Here is an 18,694-nt window from a genome sequence, read left to right on the forward strand (position 1 = left end):
TACTTAAGACCAGAGCGCATAATACAAACAATGTAGAATAATCTAGCCACATTGAAAGTGATCTCTTTACAAAAGTTTGATAATAAAAACTCTAAATAAAATTCATCAGAGTGATCTGGAAACTTCTCTAAAAGAGGAGTAATTAGTTTTAAATGAATATCACTATAAAATTTACAATATAAAATAAAATGAGGGGTAGATTCTACGGCACCCATTCCACAGGGGCAAATCCTTAAATTAAACGGAATCCCTTTATATCTATCATCTCTAACAGCTGTCGGAAGGGCATTTAGGTGGGCAAGAGTAAATGGACGCCTAAATTTAGGGATAAGAATATTATCTAAATATGCTGCCTGTTTGGAATTAAAATGTTGTTTCCCCAGATAGATACCACTCCTTAGACAGGCTGTATCCACTTGTAATTCTGTATCCGCAATATGCTGCTTAATAACCTGCCAGGCCTGATCATGTCATAATCTAAGAATTTCTTCATGAGAGAACCCAAATTGGAGAAGTTTATTTTTAACCAAGGTCTTCCACTTATAATTAAAGTCATCAATCATTACTAAGGAAGCCAAGCCTACATTGGCAAAAACCAGTTTTAACCAAAACTTTATAATACAGTCCAGTAACCCAATTCAACCCTAGCAAGACCTACTTCTCGTCTGGTAAGAGAGTTGGGAACGCAGGGGGGAACTTGAAGAATAGCTCTAATAAATTTAGACTGTACAACTTCCAGCGGGCCAAAATTAATAGGAGGCCCCAATTGGGCACTATAAAAAAAAAGGGGGATAGACTTTGGAAAAAAATAACTTAATTGCCACTGGAATAAATGAGGCCCCTCTCGTAAAATGGAATGATTTTATTTTATTTGTAGAAATTTGAGCATTTTGTATGGACAAATTTAAGTGGGCATTTCGCGAGCCAGAAGACTGGAAAACAATTCCAAGATATTTAAATGAGGTGACCTGCTCAATTTTGTGCCCCTGCATAACCCAATTATGATATCTTGGATGTTTGGCGAAGACTAAGATTTTTGTTTTGTGATAATTGACCTCAATGGATTCCTCCCTACAGAAATCATATAATACACCAAGGGCATGTTTGAATCCTATGGGAGTCTGAGTCATGATGGCCATATCTGATATATAGATATATAGAAGAATGGGAACATGTCTATTGGCCAGTTTTGGAGGGTGAATGTCAGGAGTTGAAAGACAGGACACTACAGAATTAATATAGACTAGCTGACCCCGCACAGAGCATCTGTGCAGTTGTGCACTGAGCCTGTGGCATCCTCCCACAGCTCTCTCGCTCGCTCCCCCCCCCGCAGCTCTCTCGCTTGTTCCCCCCCTGCAGCACGCTCGCTCCCCCCCCCCGCAGCACGCTTGCTCGCTCAGTGCCACAGGCTTCTCCTCCCTATCTGCATATGGAATCCCCACTGCCCAATCACCATGGTGTTTCTGCTCTCACAGGCTCCTTCTCCCTATCTGCATATGGAATCCCCACTGCCCAATCAGGTGCTTCTGCTTGCAAACTCTGTCAGCCAATCGCCTCATTTCTAGCACATCCCCACGCATGGCCCGTCTTGGAGAATTAATAATATAGATGTTAAACAAAATAGGTGCTAGTATGCAGCCCTGTCTTACTCCTCTAAAGGTGGAGATTTTTGAGGATAAATGACCTCTCGGAGGATATCAGACCTTTAAACAAGAATTCTTGTGTAGATTAATAATTAATAGCAGAAGGCGGGTGTCAATTGATAGTTCTTTCAGTTTCATCCAAAGTCTTTCCCTAGAGATGTAATCAAAAGCTGACTTTAAATCAATAAAGGCTACGTAGAGAGCAGAGCCAAGGATCTGCATGTATTTGGCTGCTAAAAATTGGAGGGTAAAAGCATGCTCTACAGTTCATATGAAGTGGCAGAAGATGGATTAGACCTGGCCTGGGATATTTTGACGTTTAAGGCAGCCAATCCATTGATTCCCTAGAACAAAATGTGCATAATAATTCCTTGAGCTGCCATTCAAGTAAAGAATGTTAGTTGATTAATCACTTTTTCATTGATCGGTTGGTTATATTTAAATAGATTTGCATATCACCAAAATGTCAATATTCATGCATTTCTGAAAGACAATTGAAAGCATACTGTATTATTAAATGAGTGAAATGGGTCTGGCTTTTCTTTATTTCAACCAACCACTCAAATGAGACTGTCCTCAGGAGCGGATTAACCTCTTTGCCACCTAGAGGCAAAGAGGATTTTGCCACTGCAAGGAGGGGTGTGTGTGAGGGGAAATTCTATCTATCTATCTATCTATCTATCTATCTATCTATCTATCAAATTTGTACCCCACCCAAACTTACGTCTCTGGGCGGCCTTTTAAAGTGCTATATTGATAACTCCTCCATAGTGGTGGCTGGCGGCAGGCTGCCGGCCCCTCACCTCCAGTAACATTATCCCTCACAAAGGAGGCAGGCTCACTGCTCGGCTCCAAAGGCTGAGGACTGGAGTGGTAGATCGGTTCAGGACACCTTGGGTAAATTGGCAGATCATGTTTTGTCCTGTCTATGTGATCTAAGGATGAAGGGCCAAGTGGTCTTCCCTGCTCAGCTGCCCAGGTGGAGGAATGTCCTGGTTGCAGAGGTTAGGCAAGCTGAGGATAGGAGGCTGGGTTGCAACGAGGAGGAAGGTGCTGGAGTACCAACTAGTGTGCAGACAATCCCTAGCAGTGGTACAATAACAGCTGCTTCCCAGTCCAGCACTGTGGTGTCTCTAGCAGGACCAAGTGAGCCAGCTGCCCCACCTTTGTGGTTAATGGAGAGGTTCCTTGACGCCTTGCCGGGGGGAGCAAAGAGCCTACCGAGCCCTGCAGCATTGCTGAACAGCGTGTGCTGCAGTACCTGCAGGAGCCGGTGGCAGGCCAGGAGACAGAGCTGATACAGTTTAGGACAACGCATCACCAAGTCTGACCAGTTGTTGAACAGTTCATCTCATGCCCGCCAACCAGTGTCCAGAACAAGAGGGTGTTCTCCATGACTGTGTTTTTGGCAAAATGTGTTCTGTGCTGGAAGGGATTGTGTGTGTTGCTGTTCTGCAGTGTTGTTTTTCAAGGCAGGGTTGCAAAATGTGTGCTCTCTGCTTGTTTTGCCCATAGGGAACAATGGGGAACTCGAATCACCACATTTAATGCAGACATGCATGCACACTACTGCCATAGCCAATTCTGAGATATGTACTGGTGTCTCTGACCCATGTGTCAGGCTGTCAGCCAGGGCCCAGCACCATTCTGAGGCCATGGTGTTATCCAGACGAAGGCAGGCACTGCCTTCCTTCCTGAGTTTTGGTTTGGTCTGTTGGTGAGATGGTGTTGTGGTGAGAAATGGACAGTGGAAGCTCATTGTGCTCTCTCTCTCTCTCTCTCTCTCTCTCTCTCTCTCTTTCTCTCTGTAATAATTTCTTGGTGATTGTCGTGAGATGAGCTCCACGTCTGCCCTTCGACTAACTTGTGTTTCACTCGCTTCTCTGGTCTGCTCTGCAATCTGCATTCTGCATTGCAAGATGTGCCCACACAATCAAAATTGTTCCCACCTGTTCTAGATGGGGGTCACACTTCCCCCAAAGGAACAGGTATGCAGTCTGGGAGTACTTCTGGACCCACACCTCTCCCTGGTATCTCAGGTCGAGGCGGTGGCCAGAGGGACATTCTATCAGTTTCAGCTGATATGCCAGCTGCATCTGTTTCTTGAGATGAACGACCTCAAAACAGTGGTACATACGTTAGTAACCTCCAGACTTGACTTCTGCAATGCGCTCTATGTGGGGCTGCCTTTGTATGTAGTCCAGAAACTCCAGTTGGTATAGAATGCGGTGGCCAGGTTGATCTCTGGGTCATCTCAGAGAGACCACATTACTCCTTTGTTGATAGAGTTAAATTGGCTGCCAGTAGGTTTCTGGGCAAAATACAAAGTGCTGGTTATCCTCTATAATAAAAAGGTAAAGCATGATCCCGTGTCGCCTGTGTCTTTCTCGACCGTTCTGGGCATGCGCGGAGCGCATGCCCAGAACGGCCGAGAAAGATACGGCCGCCCAGACACGGGCGGCCATGTTGATCAGCGGCAGGGGGACCAGGAGGACAGAAGCAGCAGCGGGGGAACCGGGAGGGCTGGGTCGGCAGCGGGGGAACCGGGAGGGCTAAGGCGGCAGCGGGGGAACCGGGAGAGCAGAGGCGGCAGCGGGGAACAAAATAAAAAAAAACGGCGGGGAGAAAAGAAAAGAGTGGGGGGTACCTTTAAGAGCGGCGGGAGGGTTTACTTACCCCTCCCGCTGCTCTCTCGCTTGCTGCCGTAATTATGTGATTAATTGGGGCGGCAGGACACCAGCTGCCCCCGCCGCCGCCCCCACCTGATTAGGGTCCAAATCGGCCCAAACTACTGCCACCGTGGCCGCTGCTGCCGAACGCCCACCCGCCCTCTCAGCTTTGCGCCCAAAGCGCCAGTTCGGGCTGAGGCTTTGCAGAGAGAGGAGCTCTGTTTGCGAGCTCCTCTCTCCTTCTTTTTCCATTATGGGTCCCTGATCAGCTAGAAGGTTAGGACTCGGGCAGCTGGGAGGGCGGGCGGCGGCCGCGGCGGCAGTACTTTGGGCCGATTTGGCCCCCAATCAGGTGGGGGGGGCGGGGGCGGCTGGTGTCCTGCCACCCCAATTAATCACATAATTATGGCGGCAAGCGAGAGAGCGGCGGAAGGGGTAAGTAAACCCTCCCGCCGCTCTTAAAGGTACCCCCCACCCAGTGCCACTAGCGCCTGTTATTTTAACAGGCTGAAAAATACTAGTAACCTATAAAGCCCTAAGTGGCTTGGGCCCTGGGTATTTAAGAGAATGTCTTCTTCATTATGAGTCCCACTGCCCATTGAGGTCATCTGGAGAGGTCCCTCTCCACCAGCTCGGCTGGTGGCCACAAGGGGGCAGGCCTTCTCGGTTGCTACCCTGAGATTATAGAATGTGCTCCCTACTGAAATACGATCCTCCCCATCTCTGACAATTTTTTAAAAGTATTTGAAAATCCACCTCTTCACCCAAGCTTTTTGAGCTTTCTAAATGTTTAGGTTTTAATCTGTTTAATTTTAAATTATCTAAATTGTTTTGAGTTTTTGTGTATTTTTAAACTTGTTTTTATGTTATTGTTAACCAGCCAGAGACAAATGTTTGGGGTGGTGTACAAATCTGATAAATAAATAATAAAATGTGGCTGAAGACATTGCTGTAGTTGAACTTATGGCTATACTTGCTGGCTGCTAAGGGGTCTGCTGTGGCAGATGTTGCAAATGAGAACACAGTCATACTTATGTGTGAGAGAGAAACATGTGCCAATGATGCTACTGCATCGTGGGCACTGTGGCTAGTAGTGGATTCTGGGTCAATGATTCTTTTTTGGCCCTCTTTGAACTGTATGTTTGGTAAAATGTGGTGTTCTGTTCTGGTTTTTTGCAAGGCAGGGTTGCAAAATGTGTGTGCTCTGCTTGTTTCGCCTATAGGGAACAATGGGGAACTCGAATCACCTCATTGTTCCCCATGGGTAGGTCTTAGGGACAATAAAGTGGGTTGAGTGTTAGGGCATGACCCTACCTACCTACCACCCAAGCCACAAAGCAATAGGGCAATCAGGCAATTTTTAATAATTTAAAAAATTATTATCCGGGTTAGTAGGTCAATAACCTACTGACCCAGATAATTCAAAAAATTATTAAAAACCATAATTTATTTATTTATTTATCATATTTTATACTGCTTGAAATATACATCTTTAATTTTATTAAAAATTACTACGTCATTCACAACCTAGTGGGGATGACCCACCCTTTCACAGGACGGCACTTCTTCTCCTCTGCCTGACTCCATTGCTTGTGTCAGTTGCAGGAACTGGCAGGGACCTCACAATACGAGCACTTGAGAGGATCATATGGGTGTTCCAAAGGCAAAGGCTTTAAAACAAGCTGTGTATCAAAAAATGGCTGCACAATCTTTTTTGCACATGCACACACAGCAGCACACACAAAGTAGCAATGTGAATGGCTCCAGTTTACTCTGATTTATGCTTATTTGCATACACATTTAAATGTACATCATTTGCATGTATACATGCTTATTTGCATGTCTATATCCTCATCCTAACTTACATCACATCCCCCCACAGTCTGGAAGACCTCTGGTGATAGTGATGTCTGTACTAGTGCTATTGAAAGAATACTTGCCGTCCTGAAACTTTCTTCCTCGGCTGTGTAGAATCTTGTGGCTTTGTTATCCAGAAAGGAATTCTCCGAACTCTTGGTTGAAGTTAATCAAGATATTTCTCTCCTTGAAGGTAGACATGAAGGAGGCTTCTGGTCCATTTATAATGTCATGTCAACAAGACAAGTTCTTAAGCACTCACACGTCAATGTCACTGCAAGTGCTTTTCTTTCTATCTGCAGGTATCTTATTTCTGTCGGTAGAAGTGCTCTGACAAGAGTGATAGTAACTCAAAGTTCTGTGCTTAGGTACTGCTGTAGCAGTCCTCCCTATTCAAAAGATAAAGCATCTGAAGCATATATCTCCCAAATAGTCAGATTAGGATAGTACTAAGGATGACCTATGTATCATTTTCATCTAGTTACAGTCCAGCTGTTGTGGTAAGCCCCTATTTCATGTTCAAAATAAATATATAAATCAAATAAATAAATAAATAAATAAATAAATAAATAAATAAATAATAAAAGTCTCAGAGGTTTTGGGATTGTCGCAGTTTGGTATAAAAATATGCATATAGGGGACCACTGTCACACCCTTGAGCTCTGGTAAGCCTTGAATTGCTCACTAAACATTCAAGATTGCAGTCCTCATAAGAAGAATTCAAATAAGTGATAACTTGCTGTCCTTTAATAGTTAAATCTGTAAACTGAGGCAACTGCCTCAGGGCAAACTAGAACTGGCATGGGATTTCCACAACTGGAACTCCCCTTGTCTTTTTACTTTTCAAAATGTAAACAGAAGGGGAGAGTGGTTTGGGTTGGGTCCATGGCATTGGGCAGGGTGGCATTGATTCCCCAGTGCAATTCACCCCTGAACCTATTCCTCCCCACTAAACTGTTTAGAGGGGGAAACATGCAAGCATATGTATAGAGACCTCTGAGGTTAATGTTTTAAAAATTTAATACTGGGTTTTAAAGGGTTTTAATGTTTTAAATGATTTTATTTAATGATTGATTTGATGTTTTAAATGTTTTTAATTGTAAACTGCCCAGAGATGCAAGTTTCGGGCAGTATAGAAATATTTTTAGATAGCTAGATAGATAGATAGATAGATAGATAGATAGATAGATAGATAGATAGATAGATAGATAGATAGATCGTGGCACCTATGTGGGCTATTTGCACGGAGAACAGGCATGTGGACAAAGGATGAACCTCCCTATATCATGGCTTCAATCCAAATAAAGGCCCCTGTGGCTGCATTTTGGGAAACAGAAGTTTGTGGGAAGGTCCAGGCATGGAAATCCTATGTCATGTCTAATTTGGCTGTCACTCTGCCTCAGGTCTGCCTTGCGCCTCCTGGACCCGCGCCTCCTGCTTGAGCAGCAGGTGGAAGCTGCAACCAGAGCTTCATCTGGTTCGCCAATTACGCCCTTACCTTGATTGGCAGGCATTCATGTCAGCGACCCATGCCCTTGTTATCTCCCATTTAGACTATTGTAACGCTCTCTGTCTCGGGTTACCTTTGAGGATGATTGGGAAGCTGCAGCAGGTCCAGAATGCAGCAGCTCGTGTACTCATGGGTGCCAGAAAATATGACAGGGTAACACCTCTCCTATAGTCATTGCACTGGTTGCCTATTCACTTCAGAGCTCAATTTAAGGTCCTGGTTCTGACCTTCAAAGCCTTGCGGGGCCTGGTGCCTGTCTACCTACAGACCCGCCTCTCCCATCCAATTACATCCCATCCGGTTAGATCAGCTCAGATGGCCCTTCTGTTGGTCCCTGATTTCCGAGATGTTCTGGGCTCTAAGACCTGTGAAAGGGCCTTTTCGGTTGCTGCCCCACTCCTTTGGAACTCTCTCCCCCTACAGATCCGGCTAGCACCTTCCTTACCAATCTTCAAATTGCTATTGAAGACTTTTCTTTTTCGCCAGGCCTTTGCCCTGTAGTTCATTTTTCTGTTTTTTGGTAGTTACTTTAGTTCTTTAATAATTTTTAATTATTAATGTAATGTAATTTTTAATGTTGCCTGTTTGCCTGTTGTACACTACCCAGAGTCTTTGGAGTGGGCAGTATATTAAATGTCTCAAATAAAATAATTAATAAATAAATGTATGGGTACTAAGTTGCAGGTATGCTGATTAAGAAGCCTTTTAAATAAATATTTGCTTGTGATCTCTTTACCTTTTTAAACTTCTTTCTAAGAAATATGCAGCTGAGCTTAGAGAATTCACCTGCAAAATGCCAAATGACAAAAACCATTGCCTTTTATGGTCAGTTCTACATGGTTTAGCAGCTCATAAATAAGGTTTAGGCCTTATACATATGCATTGATGAAATTATTTTGTTGTTCTCTGTTGGGGTGATGGTGTATATACAGTGTTCTGATGCTCTGTGTATGATTCCAGGTTGGCCATTTAACATTTTCATGTGTAAAATGAGTGGGCTGGTCCAAGGGATGTCTGTCTCGGCTTCAGTTTTCACTCTAGTGGCCATTGCAGTGGAAAGGTATGTTTGCATCACTTCTTTTGTTTTCTTTCCCTTGGTCGGTGGGCTGTGCAACCTCCAGGACATATTTCTGAGAATGGAAGGTGCTTTTGCAGGAAGCGGGGAGAAACAAAAATCACTTCCCCAACCCCCTCCATGTGTGTTGAGGTGTGGAATTAGACTTTGCCACAGCCACAGTACTCTCCAGGCTCTCTGTGAGGGTAGAGGTTTTCTTCTGCCCTCATATAGGCACAACAATATGTGGGCCTATAACAGATATAGGGCTGGAGGCTGTATTCCACGTTTCCTAGTACAATCATGTCTATGCCAGTTCCTAGGCAACTGTGCTCCTTTAGCTTTCTTCTTTGTCCATTCAGTCCCTAATCCTAGTTATCTTCAGTCTACCACAGTACAATACATATGAATTTGAAGAGGAATAGAAAGAAAACCAAGAATGTAGGGTGCAGGCTGTTAGAATCCCCATCATTTCCAGCAGGGGTGGGGGGGATTAAAACACTACCAATGCATTTTGACAACCTCCTGAACCTGATTCCACCCCTTAAGGGGGTTATTTAGTCAGGTATTAAAAATCTGTCTCCTGCTTTATTTTCACAGTGCAGTTGATGTTTGCTAATGAGCACACAAACAGATCATTTTAGCAAACGGTTAAGGAAAAGCTGGTTTCTTATACCTGTCTCAGTTCCCAAACTTACTGCTTTTTCCTTCTCTCTTAGGTTTCGCTGTATAGTGTACCCATTCAGACAGAAGCTAACCCTAAGGAAAGCCCTGATCACCATTGTTATCATTTGGGTCTTAGCCCTAATCATCATGTGTCCCTCTGCAGTCACTTTGACTGTCACCAGGAATGAATACCACTTCATGCTGGATGCCTACAACAATTCCTATCCACTCTACTCCTGCTGGGAGGCATGGCCAGACCAGGAGATGCGTAAGATCTACACAACCATTCTCTTTTCTCACATTTACCTTGCCCCTCTCACCTTGATTGTCATCATGTATGCTCGGATTGCCTTCAAACTGTTCAAGTCATCCATGCCCATAGGAGGCTCACAGCCAGAAGAGAATGAAGGAAGAAGGGTCTCCAAGAGGAAAGTCAAAGTAATCAACATGTTGATTATTGTGGCATTGTTCTTCACTCTCTCTTGGTTGCCCTTATGGACTTTAATGCTGCTGACAGACTATGGGAACCTCACTGAGTATCAACTCAACCTCATTACGGTTTATTTTTTCCCCTTTGCGCATTGGCTGGCCTTTTTTAATAGTAGCATTAACCCAATCATCTATGGGTACTTCAATGAGAACTTCAGGAGAGGATTCCAAGAGGCCTTCAAAGTCCAGCTTTGCTCCATGGAAAGGGAACACAAAGACACCTATTCTGATAGGAACAATAGCGGATTCCTCTTTGGGGCACGCAATCGGATTTTTGTTGAAGTTCAGGGCAGTGACTCAGTACAGCCCTCTGAGTCTGGACAAAGTAGCCTCCTGAGAACTGGATTGTTTCCAACAAGTAATGGTCGAGTAGCTCACCACGGGCTGATGGTGGAGGATTTTGACAGTAAAGGTTGCTCTCCCAATAGCGTCAGTAGCCCAGCTTGGGATATCTAAGGATATTTGAGATTCCTGTGAGATTGAGATTGACTTTACTATACATCAATGTTATTTCCAATGCATATGAACCAAACACATTTCAAGTAAGCTAAGACCAAACTCTTTACCACTGTGGCTATCCAAGAGAAAATATGTGACATTTGGAGTAGCTTCCTCTTCTTCTTAGATTTTGATACTTCAGTATAGCATGGACCAGTTTTTATCAAGTTTTTCTGTGTACAAATGCATAATGTCTCCTTAAAACCATGTTCTGGTTGGGCCTCAAAAGAGATCTTGGGGTTCAGGTCTGTGCTTAAAGAGGAACTAGGCACAACAGTTATTTTGATGTAGAAGGTCTGCACAGTTGTCTGCTACTGGTCAGCTACCTCTTATGTTAGAGATTACTGGCTGTGCTACCTCATATTTAAAAAGCAAGGTAAGGGAGAAAAACTCTCCATTTAGGGGATAGGAGGATAAACAGGAGGATAGCAGCAGAGAGGCATACTGAAAGCAGGTCAAATAATTTACTTTACCTAAACTCCATCATATCCCCATTACTTTTTGTAAGATGAAATCGGAATAATTTCTTCGTTACTGTTGTTGTATTTGCTGCTTCCACATGGTTGGATCCTACATCCCACTAGATTTTGTGGGGGATCTTGTGGCATCCAAGATTTCCAGGGAATCCCATCCATGTGGCACACTCTGGTCTGCTTAGCTTCCAAGATTGGAGAGAATTGCATTTGAGGCACTATAACTCTAGGCATTTGAACACTACCACACCTCTATGATAACATGGTGATATAGAAACTATGGGGGATGGATGGATGACAAAAGCACCACTCTGGATTCCAGTTGACAGAACTGACAAACTTACAAAAGTCTGAGGGTCACAGCCACATAGCCTGATCTACATATCATTGAAACAGACTATGTAGTGACTACGTGCTGTGACTACGTGGGTGTTTAATTTCACCCATGTGATTGTGATTAAACCAGCTTCAATGTTCTGTGCACTGCAACCATCATGCCCCACCCCCGCATTCCAGTGAGACAAATAAATTTAATCTCCAATACCTGAAGTTCAGGGAGAAAAATGGCCCACATTAAAAAGCACCAAATAAGACCCATGATTATTTAGAAAGCCCATACACCACTGAGCAACATTATTGTTGCTATTAATCATTCATATATCACTTCAAGCATGCAAAGTTACTTATAGTCCATTTCCCATTCTTTCTCAAAACAAGACCCTCGGATTCTCCTTTTATATGAAATAGTAACCTGTCCAGGGTTGCACTGTGTGATACATGAATCCAAATCCAAGTCCAGTAGTCTGCTAGCTAAAGGGTCAAGCTGGACTTTCTTCTCCCATATGAAAAGACACCAACACACACACACACACACACACACACACACACACACACACACACAAAGTTGTTCTAGTACGGACTAATCTGCCTACTTTCCTTTCACTATCTCTATAACTGGACTAAATTTGGTTCAAATCGAGGCCCACAAGTAAGATCTCTTGCACCTCAAAAGTTTACATGTCTGCCATCTTGAATTGGGCTGGATGACATCATCACAAACTATGCCATTGAGGTGTCCCTGTGTGTCACTCACTACAATTGTACCTCATTTGGTTCAAATTGGTTAGACAGTCCACAAGTTAGCCCACTTGAACCTCAAACGTTCACACATCCACCATTTTGAATTGGAGTGGATGATATAATCACAAACTATACCATTGAGGTGTCCCTGTGTGTCACTCACTACAGCTGTACCTCATTTGGTTCAAATTGGTTAGACAGTCCACAAGTTAGCCCACTGGCACCTAAAATGTTCATATGTCTGTCGTATGAACCGGGGTGGATGACATAATCACAAACTACACCATCCCTATGTGTCCCTACAGCTGAAGCAAATTTGGTTCAAATCAGTTACGTGGTTCACAAGTTAGCCCACTTGTGCCTCAAAAGTTCATGCATCTGCCATCTTGAATTGGGGAGGATAATATCATCACAAATTATAACATTGAGATGTCCCTGCGTGTCACTCACTACAACTGTACCTAATTTGGTTCAAACTGGCTACACAGTCCACAAGTTAGTCCAATTGCACCTCAAATGTTCACATGGCTGCCATTTTTAATTGGGGTGGATCACATCATCACAAATTACACTGTCCAGGTGTCCCTATGTGTCCCTATATCTGTAACAAATTTGGTTCAGATCGGTTAAGTGGTTCACAAGTTAGCCCATTTGCACCTCAAAAGTTTACGTGTCCACCATCTTTAACTGGGGTAGATGACATCATCACAAACAACACTGTGGAGGTGTCGCTATGTGTCCCTGCAACTGTACCCAATTTGGTTCATATTGGTCCAATCGTTGCAAAGTTGATAGGAGGGGACACACACACACACACGGACACACAGAATGCCTGGTGATCTCATAAGCCTACTGGAAAGTAGGCTAAAAATCAAGATTTGTTCAAATATCATGTGAGCGGGGCAGAGCTGATTTCTAAGTTATGGAGCTTCTTCGAGTGCCTCTGCTTTCTCAGTGCCTCTGCTTTCTCAATAACATTTCTCAGTGTTATAACAATAACATTGCACTGGCATCTCTGTGGCCACAGGATGTTGCTAAATGTACAGGGCTAATTTAGATTGGGGCTCCAATCTCTTTATACCCCCCAGTGCAAATGCACCTTTCCAGTCTCCTAGTCATGGCTAGGAGCACAGCTGGGTACATGTTGCAGGGCCTCTCCCTGTCAAACCCTCTTCCTGTGCAAAATGCCTCTGCCCTTCCATGTTTTGCTTTAATCAGTAGCATTCCCTCTGCATGTGGGAAAAGGGAGGAGGGAGGGAAAGGGAAAGCCCGTGGCACCATAGGTGGCATCAGAGGAGGCATAAAGCCACCCCCACCAGAGAGTAGATCTCCCGGCCCATTGCTAAATGATAAACTAGCTTTTAAAATAAGGCTGCATCCTTAAATTGAATTGAATTTGCAAGATTACTTATTTGAAAGTTAGCTCCATCATCAGAACCAACAGGACTTACTCCAGATAAAAAATGTCACGGATGGGGGCATTAATGCGATATATAAATCCAATATGTGGGACAAAGCTCCCATTCCCAGTTGTGCACTTTGCTCCTTCTGTGCCCTCCCAAGATATATATTTTTCTGATGATGCCACTCATGCTCCCCATCTCCTAAAGGAGGTCAGGAATGTTATACCTGCACCAGTATGTTGTTACAGGTAGTAAGCCATAGGAGAAAGCCGGCTATTACAAGATAATGCAGCTATTTTCTTTTTAAAATAACTTTTTTTAATGCCCAGGTTTTTTTTTTGTTGTTGTTGTGAAGAAAAAGATGAAGAATATCCGTAGTTGTTATAGATAACCAGTAACGTTTTTGATTGCTTCGGGTATCTGAAAACTCAATCTGGCACTCTTAAACAACACAAAATCAGTGATATCAAAATTTAACATTGACTTATTTTTCTCTCCTACAAATTGGATTTTTCAGTAATTACCAATCATATTATCCTTAACAGTTTTGAAATCTGCTATGTTAATACAGCTCTATGATCCAAAATTATTGGGTAAAATTTTTATTTATTTCACCAGGCATTGAGTTAAGATGACAATAGCATCGTTTAAAATCTCAGCTATCTTATATTTTAAATATCCCAAGATTTCTTCCCTGGTTTTTCACAGACAGATCTTAGCAGCATATATGTGAAGCTGGTTTGGTTTCGTTGCTTTTGACTCAGTGCGCAATTGCATTACTATGCACGTACGCATCAAATCACATTTGCCTTCTTAAGTAATCGGCAGACTGGGCTACATCACGGCTCACCCGGACTCCAGAGCATTTCTGAATAATTTAAATTGCACTGGTCTCAAAACAGATCCTTGGGAACACCGCACTGCGTGCTTCTCTGAATTGTGAAAAATGTCTTTCTAGTCCTACTCTCTGTCTCTGAGGCAGCAGGAACTGGGCTAAGGGAGCCCAGCCCAGTTCCTGCTGCTTGTGTGCTGCAACAGGAGCCACACAGCTCCCGGCGGTGGCTCAGCAGCAAGCCCGCTTACAGAGCCCGCAACTTAGCCAGGGTTTCGGGCCAAAAACTGGGTTAAAAGATTGTGTGTCGGCACGGCTCTGCGGCACAGTGACTCATGAGTAGCCTCCCGACTGGGGGGCTACAACAAGACTTCCAGCATTGGGAGGCTCCCCACAAGGCCCTGCACACCTGCGCGGTGCCTTATGGATTTTCTGCAGGCCGGGAAGCCCCTGATCTCCGCCACCCCTACCAGCTTCATGACAGAGCTGGTAATCATCAGGGCGGCTGATCCAGCTGCCCAGGGTGGGCTCCCTGCTCGTCTGTTGGGAGCGTGGGTCAAGCCTCCCCTCTCCACAAACCCTGTTTGGCTCTACACACATTGCATGTGTAGAGCCTTTCTGTGTCTTGTTCTTTGGCCAACTACTGATTCATAAAAGGTCATTATCCCATGACTTCTGTTTACGTAGAAGCCTTTGGTAAAGAGCTTTGTCAAAAGCTTTTTGAAAACTCTTTTAATGTCTAGCAGATTACCCTATCTATATGTTGGTTGACACTTCTAAAATTCAAGAAGGCTGAAGTCAGCACTGCTCTTTAGAGAAGATTTGCTGGTTCTTCATCAGAAGATTTGCTGGCTCTGCAACTGAAGATGCTGCCTCACCAACTTCATAGAATATTTGAGAGAGCATCAACTAGTTCATGAACCTTCTCCTGAACTGCTACACCTGAAAGAGCATCACGCACGCCATTCATTGCAGCAAGGGATGCAGTTCTACAGAATGGAATTGCCAACTAAACAGAAAAGAAGCAGCTTGATCCACAGAAGTCAGTATATTAAGCTTTTCGCAGCATAGAGGTAACTGTGATCACTGCTGCTGTCTGCAGATCACTGTTGATATCTGCTGTTAATGGCAGAGGAGCAGGGACCAGTTAAAAGGTGGGCGGGGGTAGGAATTGACAGCCCTGCCGAATCCAAATCTCATCTGTCATAAATTCCAGCATTTAACAAATGTATAAAACCAAGAAAATATAAGTGAGCATTCAAATAAGAAAGTGTTCTGAAAGACAAACCCAGAATTTGCTCAAAGTGCTTTCCACCTGTATTGGCCCTTTGTCTTCCATTGCACTGTGAGTATGGATTGTCCGTGTCAGAACTCTTACAGTATTTGGCATTGTAGTAACTATTTGACTTGTGTTGTAAAAGTGGTGATGTTGCTATTAGACAGTTATTGGCTATGTAACAGAAATAAAAGGTACTCTCTGTTGCTCTTCTCTATTATTTATTTATTTTTATTATAATTATGATAATTATTTATTAATACTGCTTTTCCACAAAAAGTTCTCAAAGTGGTTTACATAGAAAAAGAACAACAAGGAGAAAGTAGTTTCCTGTCCCAAAGGGCTTGCAGTCTGAAACACTCAGTAGAAACACCCTCAACAGCCACTAGAGGGATGCTGTAAAGGTAAAGTGTGGCATCGATTCAGTGTCAACTCCTGAGGACCTCAGATCCCTGTGATAGTCTTTGATAGAATACAGGAGGAGTTTACCATTGCCATCTCCTGCACAGTATGAGTTGATGCCTTTCAGCATCTTCCTATATTGCTGCTGCCTGAGATAGGAGTTTCCCATAGTCTGGGAAACATACCAGCGGGGGAGGCTGTGCTGGAGTTTAATAGGGCCAGTTGCTCTCCCCCTGCTTAATATAAAGCAAATCACTAGCTTGAAAGATGCCTCTTTGCCCAGTTAGCAGGGGGCAATTACAGTATGAGCATGTCTACCCATACTAATTCTGAAGCCTCCATTGCAGTTAAGGCTGCCAGCTTTTGAGCCAGCTCCTGTAACTCTTCCTTTAACAGAAATTTGAGCAGCAGCAGTTAGCAGGTGATCATATTTTATGCCATGAAAAGCTTCACTTGGTGATTTCTGCGTATCAATCCTGTGAAAGGCATAGAAAGACGATCCTGCAGTCAAAAGGTCTATCACAGGCTAAGCACAAAAGGGTTTTCAATTGTGAGTCTAACACTAGTTGCAATTAGTGGGGTTTCAATCATGGGTTAAGCACATAGGAGCATAGGAAGCTGCCTAACAGTGAGCCAGACCACTGGTCCATCTAGCTCAGTATCAGCTCTGCTGATTGCTGGCAGCTCTGCAAGGTTCCAGGCAGGAGTCTTCTCCAGCCCTACCTGGAGATGCCAGAAAGTGATGTTGAGCCCTTCTGCATGCAGGGCAGATGCTTTACCCAAATTTAGGCTGCTAGGTAGCGTATTGAAGTCCAGGACCCCCAAGGTAGCATTCTCAGAAATGCTACCTGTTCCACGCGCAGGTACAGTGAGACAGGTAGAGCTGAGGGGTCTCAATGCGTGGATGAGACGTTGCTGCTGGGAGGAGAGGTTTAGATTTGTTAGGCACTGGGATACATTTTGAGGAAAGCAAGGCCTGTACAAAAGGGACGGGCTGCACTTGAACCAAGATGGAACCAGACTGCTGGCGCTTAAAATCAAAAAGTTTGCAGAGCAGCTTTTAAAATGACGCCTGGGGAATAGCTGACAGGAGCTGGGCAGTATCTGGTTTGGCAAAGGCCATCCTTTAAAGGGTGAGGGTGCAAAGGATTCAGATAAAACAAAAAGGGACAGAGCAGAACTACATAGAGAGCAGACTGAAGCCTGTGCCAGCTGGTCAAAGTATCAAAAGAAAGATAGCAGACACCAGGTAAGGGATTTAGCGTATAGGTGCTTATATGCCAATGCCAGAAGCCTCCGAGCCAAGATGGGTGAGCTGGAGTGCTTGGTTGCTAATGGGCATAACAGAAACATAGTGAAACAGAGAGAACCAGTGGGACACTCTTATCCCTGGATATAAACTCTAAAGAAAGGACTGGGAGAGGCACCTTGGAGGTGGTGTAGCACTGCATGTTAAAGAAGGGATAGAATTGAACAAGGAAGGAAACCTAGGAGGACCGGAGTCCTCCACAGAAGCCCTGTGAGTGACAATACAAGGCCTGAAAGGACATGTGCTACTGGGGATGTGATATTAGCCTCCAGATCAAAATGCTGGCAGTGACTGGCAGTTACAGAAGGAAATCAGGGAGGTGTCAAGGAGATGCAGGGCAGTAATAATTGGTGACTTCAATTACCCACACATAGACTGGATCAATTCACAGTCAGGTAATGACAAAGAGGTTAAATTTCTAGATACGGTGAGTGACTGTCCCTAGAAGAGTTGGTCTTGGAACCAACCAGAGGGATGGCAACCTTGGACTTAATCCTGAGTGGCACCCAGGACCTAGTGTGTGATGTCAGTGTCATCAACCCTTTAGGGAACAGTGACTATAGCGCGATCAAATTCAGCATACATGCAGGGAGAGAATCACCAAGCAAGTCTAACACAGACACTTTGAATTTCAAAAGAGGAAACTTCTCCAAATGAGGAGTGTGGTAAAAAGAAAGCTGAAAGGGGAAATCAGGAGAGTCACTTTGCTCTAGAATGCATGGAGTTTACTCAAAAGCACAATACTAGAAGCCAAGTTAGATTGTTTACCTCAAAGGAGGGAAGGTACCACTAAGTCCAGGAGGATGCCAGCATGGCTAACAGGTAAAGTCAAGGAAGCCATAAAAGGGAAGAAGACCTCCTTCCGAAACTGGAAGGCCTGTCCAAATGAAGAGAACCTGTGGAGTGGGCTTGCTGTGATCTTGGAGGGGGATGGGACAGGAAGGCCAAGCTAGGCTGACCTGCCTTTGTGGCAGGTACAGTGTGGGCTGGGTGGAGGTGCACATGGGTTTGAGATCAGTGAGCACCCTTGGGCAGTTTGGAAAAAGGTGGATTGGACAATCGGTCTCTAGAACCTTGGCGGCTCAGGGACTTAGATTCTCCAGGAAACCTGCTTCAGGGCTTCATACACTGCACGGTGTATTCATAAGGCTGCACGGCTTGGAGGGTGTGAAGCCCTAGGAGTTGCCCTGATCCTGACGGGTTGACAAGGAGGGGGATGCAGTGGACTTATCCCACTTCTATCCAGAGTCAGGGTGTGTTGCCCATTTGGGGGCATGGGCAAGGACAGCAGTATCCAAAACCAGCCTGGTTAGGCCTGCACTGCAAGGAGGTGGAGTCTGCTTCACACAGTTCACTCATTGTACCACGTCAATAAAATTTGGCCCTTTCCCCCAAGCCTATTGCGTCTGCGTATTCTTTGGGACTGGGGTGTGGGGACAAGACTTCCTTCGGAAAGTGGAATGCCTGTCCAAATGAAAACAGAAAGGAACACAAACTCCTGCAAAAGAAATATAAGGAGACAATAAGGGAGGT

General features: G+C 44.3%; 1 protein-coding gene across 2 annotated transcripts in view; it reads left to right on the forward strand.

The window, feature by feature from the left end:
- The window catches only part of NPFFR1 (neuropeptide FF receptor 1), a 52,300-nt gene extending 36,650 nt beyond the window's left edge, over positions 1-15,650 (forward strand). For both annotated transcript variants that reach the window (XM_053313161.1, XM_053313162.1), the window contains 2 exons: positions 8,640-8,739; positions 9,453-15,650. In XM_053313161.1, the coding sequence (XP_053169136.1) occupies positions 8,640-8,739; positions 9,453-10,344 (992 nt within the window). In that variant the 3' untranslated portion in view covers positions 10,345-15,650. The remainder of the gene's footprint in view (positions 1-8,639; positions 8,740-9,452) is intronic.
- Positions 15,651-18,694: the final 3,044 nt, after the last annotated feature.

This window comes from Hemicordylus capensis, chromosome 3, assembly GCF_027244095.1.
Source record: "Hemicordylus capensis ecotype Gifberg chromosome 3, rHemCap1.1.pri, whole genome shotgun sequence".
Lineage (NCBI taxonomy): Eukaryota > Metazoa > Chordata > Lepidosauria > Squamata > Cordylidae > Hemicordylus > Hemicordylus capensis.